Below are 9140 nucleotides of genomic sequence, written 5' to 3' on the forward strand. Positions count from 1 at the left end.
TGAGTTCAGTTCACTCAGGACTCAATAAATGTGTCCTTCACACCACCAGGTGGGGCTGTTATGCTGCTTCACAGGATCAGACACTGGACAGACTATAAATTCAGTGGGACGGACGGGCACCGAGCTGTTCGCAGATGAGCCCTTAATTTGGTCCAAATGCGTGTAAAGTGACAGTTATAATGTCAAGTAATTACAATACTGTTAAAAAGAGAAAGGGAGAAGTCAGCCACGCAGAAAAACATTCTAAAAGCTCACCTGTCAGCCCTGTGAAATAAGATTTGAACATGTTTCCATCAGTCCACCAAAGGAAAATGGGCTTGTTTGATTCCTGTATCACAGCACAGGCGTCAATGGTTTCAACTTTAAGGACTTAGGATCAAAATCTTTTGATAATGTGTCAGTGAATATGATTATTTCTGATAGATTTAACTCCAAGGATTTTAGAAATATTATACTCCCAGCAGCAAAAAAGACAAACAATGCTTATGAGATAGCCTATAAAAAGCCTTACAGATCCTCTATGTAAATTCTTGCGCATCATCTATTGGCTGAAAATATTCGGGAGCACATAAAACGATGATTTTGACTTCAAAGAAAACACCAGAACAAATTTGGTTAGTGTGCGCTTTCTTTGGCCGCTCCAATCATCGCCAGGCACCTTTCTCTCTCTCTGATCTTCACACGGCGGCGCCCCATATCTCCACAAGGCCATGGCCTAATTGATTTTTATTTTCATTCAATATTCCCCTGGAGCTCGCTTTCTTGTCAGCCCGCTGGAACAAAACTTTAAAAAGGGAGGAGAGAGAAAAAAAACTCGTCTCCTCTCTCTGCGGGGAAGCACAAAAGTCTGCAGAGAAGGGCCCGAAAAGAAGCTCCTCTCTTTGAGGCTACCGAAAGGTCAAAATAATAAATGTAGACTCAATTGAGGCTCTCTACACAGACAAAGGGGGCAAAACGTTACATTTTGGCAGCGCAGACCCTCATAGCGTGATAAACTCATTTAAAGAAGGCGAAATAAAGAGGGAGCAGCATGGGTCCGGAGAGGGAGAAAAGGGCTTTCAGTCCGGCAGACAGGCCTGGCTCCTGCAAGGGCCTTTTCTCCTGCACAGCAGCAGACTCCCATCCCTCTCCAAAAATCACTCTCATATTCCTAAACTGTACTGCCTCAGTCCTGTTGGTGACTTTATCTGGTTTTATGTTTTTCACTTTTATATTTTCATAGATAAATGCATGCACTCTAAAAATTATTTGCACAACTTGAAGCAAAGGTGACCAAAAACTGCTTTAAAGAAAAGAAAGCAAATAGGCTACTTACCCGTTTCCATAGGAACCTACTTAAAAACTTATAAGATTTAATGTGATGTGGGCTCACTTTGTCCTGCACGATTAGCACAAAACTATGTCAGAGTTTGGCATTATCCACAAAACATCTCATGTCTTATAGGTGAATATTACAGGGATAAAGTCAGACATTGTAGGTCTGGAATGAAGAAATATTACGAGCATATATAGGCTAGATATCTAATATTTGCAGATTAAAAACACTCAATAAAGTACCAACACGTTTCCCCTGTTCATTATCAACAGCAGCTGTATAAGGGTTGTAAAGTCACTATATAAGCCACAAGCCTGCAGTGCTCAATGCCGTAACTTGATTTTTATGATAGCCTGTTTTTATATGCAGATTTTTTTTTTTTTTCTCACAGAGCCAGGATCTGCGGTCATGGAAAGGATTCCTCAGCATTTTTCTGCCATCCAGCTGAGAGTTTCTCTGGCTCAGATGAAACAGGCCGGGTGGAGTGGTTTTCATCTGACAAATATTTTCATTATCTCACATTCTTGGCACCAGAGACCGTGTCGGAATAACACATTCACCGATGTCTGCTTTGAATTATGCCCACCCAAGGCTGTCAGGAACAACACAGACCGAAGATTAACCGACCCTGAGGTCTGAGGACTAATGGCACTTTACCCTATTTTATAACGAGAAGAGACAGGCTGTAGCAATGTCATTAGATAACTTGTACTTAGGGACTGTTCGTTAGTTATATGAGGAGGGAGGGGTGGTACAAAAAGGGGAGGTATGTCAAATGTTTTTTAAGCACTGGGGAGGGAGGTTTTATTTTGGTGTAGGGGTGGGGCATACAAATCTAAATGGCTGTCTTTTGTATTTATTTTACAGGTGATTTTTAAAGAAAAAATGCCTGTTAAAAAAATCTAAGACTCACCAAAATTACACCATTCATCATAGGCAGAAACTGTAAAAACAGAAATAATCATTGGATTTTCAAATTTCCAGTGGGCCTTGATTACATCATGTGCAATGATTGCTTTTGTCAGAAGAAAATATATATAAAAGCATCTGAAGCTCAAATAAAGATATTTCATCAAAAAGCACTTATTTGGCAAAAATAAATCCCAAATAAAACCCATGCTTGAACTACCCAGCATGCACAGTGTAAGCGAAAAAAATGCGTCATTTTTCAACTGGATTTTTAACTTTTAAACATCAAAGGGTAAGTTTTTTAAATCCCTATTTTTTTTCTTTTTTTTTTTCTTGGGGGGGGGGGGGGGGGGTCACTCAGAAAGGCTCAAGGAAAAATATTTGTAGCTTTAGAGAGGGTGAAAAATAAATAAATATTTTTATTTATCAATCAAGAATCAAAGCCTCTGTTCTATCAAGAACAGAGGCCAGTTGCACAAAGCACCTTAACTTTGCTTCTTAAGTGTGACACTTAAGGCTTGCATTAAATACCTCTCCAATAACTGACTGTAAAGATCTTGTTGCATAAAACTACAGAGCATCATTTTTGTAAAGGGGCTGGAGCACAGCTTTTGAAAGTTGAGTGATCCAACCCCAGACAGTCACAATCATGAATTGACTTCTGGTAGAATTTAAAGTACAAAATCATTTGCTCACCATTAAGTGTGTCCATCAGGTTCTCTCAGTCACGAAACACTCTTCTCAGGATGCCTTCATTGTTCCCATTTATATTAAACTCAACCATTTTGTGGTTAAGATGGAGCCAGAGGTACTTTATGTTTTTGGTCTGACTTTGCCTAAGGTTCTTTGCTTAACAAACTTTAAGCAGTTCCTTAAGTAGCCTATAACACCAAGATAAGAAGAAAAACCTTAATCCTTAAGTAGACATTTTAAGGAAACATTAAGGAGAAGACGTGAGGATGTTTTGTGCAACAGTTTTATTTGGTTTGTTTTGGAGGTTTTTATGTTGTTTTTTTTCCCAAGTAAACCTTATCTGGAACTTTAAGGAAAATCTTAACTTAAGGTGCTTTGTCCAACAGGCCCCAGTCCCTTAGCTGCAAAAGTCACTGCACATTTTTGGGAATAACTAATTAAAAGTATAACATAAATATTAGCCATACATTTCATATTGCATGTAGGCGAACATTTGTGGTGCACAACTGCCTTTTTCACAATGCTATTTAGGCCTACATGTTATTAACATAATTAAAATAGATAATGATATCGCTATTTATTTATTTATTTATGTCAAAAACTAAGATAAATAATGTGTTTGATGATGTTTTGAACTTATAATATTTAGATTTCAAGTTTGTGAAAGGTACTCCACCTCCAACCAATCAAATTAGAGTCCCTGATCACATGACGCATATCCTGGTCCTCGCGTCTACAAAGACCAGGGATGTAAATAACAAGATAGTTAAGTTGTCCGCAAACGTTTCAGTTTGGTAAACCGAAACATAAAATAGTGTAATATTTGCCTTGACGACCAACAGGGGATACCACCGCGACACACATGTGTGACTAGCAACGCGCTAAACTGCTTTTGTTATTTTATTAGTACGTTATTTTAGTCGGTTAGCACGTCTGGCGGATGTAAACGAAACCGGAAGTAAGCTGGAGTGACTCCTCTCGTTTCGCTCTTTCCCTTGTTGAAGGCTGCCAGTATGGTCGTGCTGAGAGGAATCCCCTCTGTTATTTCACCTGAGCTGCTGTATGCTCTCGCTAAAATGGGCCACGGGGATGAACTGGGTATGATACTTAATAACATACTTTATTTCTTGTGGGCTATGCTAGCAGTGTTAGCCTGTAACGTGTGTACAGTCACTGTAGGGTAGTAGGCTAAGTTCAAGTCAACAGCAGTGTAAATAGTGACAGAGCAGACTCACAGGATCATTAACCTGCATAGCTGGAAAGGGCACAAATATAAGATGTAGTTCATTCGGTGTTTTTCTTTTTTTTTCCAGTTCTTGCTGATGCAAACTTTCCAGCATCTTCCATTTGTGCTTGTGGTCCTAAAGAGATAAGAGCTGATGGTATGTAAACACATCTATCTGTGAATGAAAATGTTTTTTGAATAGATGTATTTATATCTGTGTCTTACCTTTATGTAGGTTTGGGAATCCCACAGCTTTTGGAGGCCATTTTGAAGCTGTTGCCCTTGGATACCTACGTCCCTTCTCCGGTACAGGACCCATAAAGCGAAAGTTAAAACCACTGAGTGATGTCTTGGGTAAAAAAAAAAAAATCATTTGTTGAATCTGCTTATGTTTCCACAGGCCACAGTCATGGATCTGGTGGACAGTGACAAACAGAGACGTTTACCTGTCCCTGTGTGGGACACCTACACACAGCTCCTGGGTCAGGCTGGGTCTCAGGTAAACCAGATTTCAGTGAGTAACATTAAATAACTTCCTTTGATTTTTGACTAATTTGTGTTGATTTCTGTTGCATGTAGGCTCCTCTTGAAAAGGTGGAGAGGTTTGCTTTCTATGAACGTGCCAAGAAAGCCTACGCTGTTGTGGCAACAGGGTGTGTATTTACTCTGTCTTCATCTGGTTATTGTAGCTGCATGTTTCATTCTGTGTCTGCTAAATGAGCACAGCAGCATGTGTCTCTTTGGTCCAGTGTGTAGGATTTTGGGGCATCTGTCAGCAGAAATGAAATATAATAAGCATGTTTATTTATGTTTATGTTTATGTTGTTTAAATAGGCTGTTTATATCTACATAGGGAACAGGCCCTTGTCCACGGAGTCCAGCATGTTGCACCACCATGTTTCTAAAGTAGCCCAGAACAGACAAACCAAACACTGGCTCTCGATAGGGCCATTCAGGGTTTCGTGTCGGGCTCAGTAGTTTTCCTACATGCTTGGCACACATGAGAAGTTTCACTTGGTTGCGGTCTGCAACCTCACTGCTAGATGCCATTGAATCCTACACACTAGACCTTTAAGAAAAAATACAGAATGCTCTACGAAAGTCTCATTATTTCAAACATGTCTTTTAAATGAAGCTGGTGAATTTAAATACTGTCCTCTGCTCTGTCTACGCAGGGAAACAGCTCTGTATGGTAACCTGATACTGAAGAAGGGGGTCATTCCTGCTGAGCTGCTACAATGACACACACACACACATTAAAGTAATTAAAATCTAATGATTTTAGTCACAGCTGTACTAATATTTTTCCATACAATCAATTTTCAATGGTATTCAGTTTCCACCAGAAGCTGTGAGTTGAAAATATAATTTAGTGTTTTTCATGTTAAATAAAAGGTGCTGTGTGTAGGATTTAGTAGCATTTAGCGAGGATTGCAGATTGCAACCAGCTGAAACCTCAATTGTGTGTCAGACGTGAACCCCAACTTAGAATTCCTTCAGTGTTAATTGTTCCGGATGTTTTTCCCGGGAGCAGAATCATCTGCACAGGTCTCCTCATCTCCAAAACAAACAGATCAGGTGATTTTTTAAACTGGTAAAAACACTGAATAAAACAGTTTCCCGTCACAAATTAACATTTCTCAGACACTGTTTGGCATGTGTGGAGACACCTGCTAATGTGTGCTCACCTTTTTTCTCTGATGACTTATGATCCAGACATTTAGGAGGTTTTTACTGGGAGCTGAAATATCTGCAGAGGTCTCTTACCCTCCAAAACAAACACACCCAGTCATTTCAACTGGTAAAAACACAGAGTAAAGCAATTTACCATTACAAATCAGTCAGTCGAGTGTCAGTTCTGGGCTAGTGTAGAAACACAGCGGAGCAACATGGTGATCTCTATGGACAAGGACAAGGATCTGCTTCCTGTGCAGATAAAAACAGCTCATTCAGAGCTAACAAAAACACAACAATTGTTATTTTCAGGTGGTTATACACAAAAGAAAAAATACTTATTTTCCATTTTATTATCTTCCATTTCTGACAGTATATCCTCCTAAATCCTACACACTGAACCTTTAATACTGTAAATATGACCTGATTATTCTCCAGTTTACATGGAGCAGAAATACTTTATTGCTTTTGTAACTAACATCTGTTTTGTACATACATTTCAATAAATAAAACACACAAAGTCTTTGATCAGTGTTTAAAGTATATTTATCATCAAGACACATTTGAGTGACACTAAGATTTAGATGTGTTCACAGTTTGATGAACTCAAATGACACTTGTGATTTATTAACCTGTGTATCAGCTGGGGGTGGGAATTATATTATTGCAATTTTAAATATGTTGTGATCTGCTGAGTATTGCAATAAAATATATTGCGATGTATTACCCTTTTCAATTGTAAATTATGTCCCCAAAGAAAAACTTTGTTAACATCTGTATTATCTAATAAGATGATGTCTGTTCATCTCACTTCAGCCATTTTTTGCAGCAGCAAAACGTTATCTATTGGACTGAAGAAGAAGTTGATTATATTATTTTAGTAGGCTACCCAAAGTTTAATTTGTATTTGTAAAATTAACAATTTATATAATTAAAAATCGATACGATGCGATATTGCCACACAAAAAAATATCGCGATACTGTGCCGTATCGTTTTTTTTCTCCCACCCCTAGTATCAGGTTATGTTTGTGTCTGATTTGAAATGATAAGCATTAACACAGGTTGAGCTGTTGAAGGGTTATGGGTGGTAGAGATGGTCCAGGTCTTCCTCTGGCTCGCTGTGTTTCCTCTCAGACGGCAAATAAACAGGAGCGGCAGCCTCATGGTCAGGGATGAGCTCTGGGAGATCTCGGTGGTACACGTCGTCCATGTCTTCCTCTGGTTGAAGGTGAAGTCTCGCCTTACTTTCAGCCAAGACCTCAGGTCTCAGTGGCTCCATCTGCACAGGTGAACCCTGGTCATCGTGGTGATACAGCGCGTCCTCATCCTTCTCTGGTTCAGAGTGTGAAATGAGGCTCTCTGCTTCAGCTTTGTATTCAGCCCGTAGTGGAGCCAGATATCCATCCAGCTGCTCCCTCGCTTTGTGGTAGACTTCATCCCAGTCTTGCTCAGGCTCGTTCAGCGCCACCTCACTAAAACCAGGGTGGTCGATGTCATCTTTGTCCTCCTCTGGTTCCTGATTGGACTTCACGTCAGCATCTTCCTGCCAGGGCTGTGCCTGGATGTCGGCAGCAGGGAGAGTATCCAGGTTTTGGATTTGAACTTTGAGAAGATCCGCCATTGAAGGATGGTGCAGCTCATCCAAGTCTTCTTCAGCCCTCAGGGGCTGTTTGTCCCGTCCTGTGCCTGCCATGCTCTTCCAAATCATCATGCTAGGGTCAATGTCATAGTCAGTCTCGTCCATGTCCTGTGGAGGCTCCACTTCAACTCCCCAGGACATCCTTCCTTTGTCATCTATGGATCTGAGATAGATATCATGCATGTCAGTCTGCATTCCCTCAATCCAAGAGACAAGTATTCACTTTAGGTTTAGTTTAAGGAAATTACAACTTACACAACAGTATCCTGGAAGGCTTCATCTGTGAGTTTATTCTGAAGAAAGCACAAATGTTACATACATATAAACATTTGTCATTTTAAATTCACCAGGAATAATTTATCATATATATGATTTAGAGCTGGAGAGTAATATTGCGGACAGCCAGGAGCAATACATACCCATGGTTTGTATGGCTTCGCTGTGATACCGAGTATCAGAGACGCACAGACTACCAGAGAAAACCTATGAGTGAAGGGAATCTGGATTAATGCTCAGATTTTACATGTGTTACAGACATTACACGACAGATCCTCGTCCAGACAAAGAAACTAACCATGCTGTCCACACACTGTTAAACATTAAAATCAAGTTAACGACCTCGGTAATCAGAGTCAGAAAGAAGAGATCTGTTTTCTTACCTTAACATGTTTGCTCTCATCTCGACGTTTTGGATCTGAACAGGAGATTTTCACTTCACGTTCTGTTGGAGATAAAGGACCAAAGTTCCACTAATAAACCAGTTATATTTTCTTGACCTTTGTATCGTCTGAATACAAGAACGTCAGCTGTAAGTAATTCATTGCCTTCAGCAAGGCAATCGTGTCTCTGTGCCAACGGCTGATTACAGCTAAACTCCTCATGCTGTCATCAGGTCTAATAGGTGTAAATGTACTGCATTTGTATCTGTCCTGAATAAGATTTTTAGCCTATTGTTGTGATTAAAATGTAACTTGTTTCAGGGGCAACCTCTAGCTCATGTAAACTGAGTCCTTGCAGTGGCTTGGGTTCGTTTCCAACCTGTGGCCCTTTACTGTGTGTTATCCCCCTTCTCTCTGCTGTCCTGTCATTCTCAAACTGTCCTATAATAAAGGCAAATAGCCCAAAAAATGATCTTTAAACATCTGTTTTCTTGCCTGCAAAAACAATTTAATCTTATACTGATCTCATACACTTGTTACCGGTCTTACAACTACATTAATCTTCTTGTCAGCAATCAGTAATCACATGGTTATAATACCCTCTGGCCTAAAAGCTGAGGTTGAGATATTTTGTCATGGGACAAACTTTATCTTGCACTAATAGTTTTTCTAATCTCCTTAAGGGGGTTGTTCCTATTTGGACTCAATGTAGCCGCAGTGCAGTCCAAATAACATTTATTATTATTTATTAGATACAATAAAAATTGCTTTCCGCCATTTAGCAGAGCAAGGATCGTTGGGTTCAACTTGCAACTTTATTCGTCCCCGGAGGGTGATTGGTCTTTGCAGCAAGACAGAGACACAAGATGATAAATTTACAAAAAAGCCCACATAGGGCGCATTAAAAAGGGGTGGGGGCAGGGGGCACTGAATGTTGCGGACTCGGGGAAAACAACAGTGGTCCCATGTTGACCTTCCCATTATTGTACAATTTAAATGAGAATGAGAGGCTGTATGGTGTACTC

General features: G+C 39.9%; 2 protein-coding genes across 2 annotated transcripts; one reads left to right on the forward strand and one right to left on the reverse strand.

Moving 5' to 3' along the window:
- The first annotated feature begins 3740 nt into the window (after positions 1–3740).
- fuom (fucose mutarotase) lies at positions 3741–6341 on the forward strand. The gene is made up of 6 exons (XM_033613772.2): positions 3741–4015; positions 4231–4299; positions 4378–4448; positions 4543–4641; positions 4722–4795; positions 5318–6341. The coding sequence occupies exons 1-6, from the start codon at positions 3931–3933 to the stop codon at positions 5382–5384; spliced, it is 465 nt and encodes a 154-aa protein (XP_033469663.1). The 5' UTR covers positions 3741–3930; the 3' UTR covers positions 5385–6341.
- On the reverse strand, positions 6152–8224 carry LOC117248010 (uncharacterized). Its single transcript, XM_033612723.2, has 4 exons — positions 8116–8224; positions 7876–7939; positions 7712–7749; positions 6152–7619 (listed from the first exon to the last, which is right to left on the reverse strand). The coding sequence occupies exons 1-4, from the start codon at positions 8133–8135 to the stop codon at positions 6896–6898; spliced, it is 846 nt and encodes a 281-aa protein (XP_033468614.1). The 5' UTR covers positions 8136–8224; the 3' UTR covers positions 6152–6895.
- Positions 8225–9140: the final 916 nt, after the last annotated feature.

The sequence above is a fragment of the Epinephelus lanceolatus genome, chromosome 17, assembly GCF_041903045.1.
Source record: "Epinephelus lanceolatus isolate andai-2023 chromosome 17, ASM4190304v1, whole genome shotgun sequence".
Taxonomy (NCBI): domain Eukaryota; kingdom Metazoa; phylum Chordata; class Actinopteri; order Perciformes; family Serranidae; genus Epinephelus; species Epinephelus lanceolatus.

Excerpts from the sequence above, each read along its gene's own strand:
- LOC117248010 (XM_033612723.2), bottom strand. The coding sequence starts at position 8,135 with ATGAGAGCAAACATGTTAAG. Across the intron at positions 7,750-7,875 it reads CGAAGCCATACAAACCATGG|AATAAACTCACAGATGAAGC; the intron begins GTATGTATTGCT and ends TGCTTTCTTCAG. Across the intron at positions 7,620-7,711 it reads GCCTTCCAGGATACTGTTGT|ATCCATAGATGACAAAGGAA; the intron begins GTAAGTTGTAAT and ends TATCTATCTCAG.
- fuom (XM_033613772.2), top strand. The coding sequence starts at position 3,931 with ATGGTCGTGCTGAGAGGAATCCCCTCTGTTATTTCACCTGAGCTGCTG. Across the intron at positions 4,300-4,377 it reads TAAAGAGATAAGAGCTGATG|GTTTGGGAATCCCACAGCTT; the intron begins GTATGTAAACAC and ends ACCTTTATGTAG. Across the intron at positions 4,642-4,721 it reads TGGGTCAGGCTGGGTCTCAG|GCTCCTCTTGAAAAGGTGGA; the intron begins GTAAACCAGATT and ends TGTTGCATGTAG.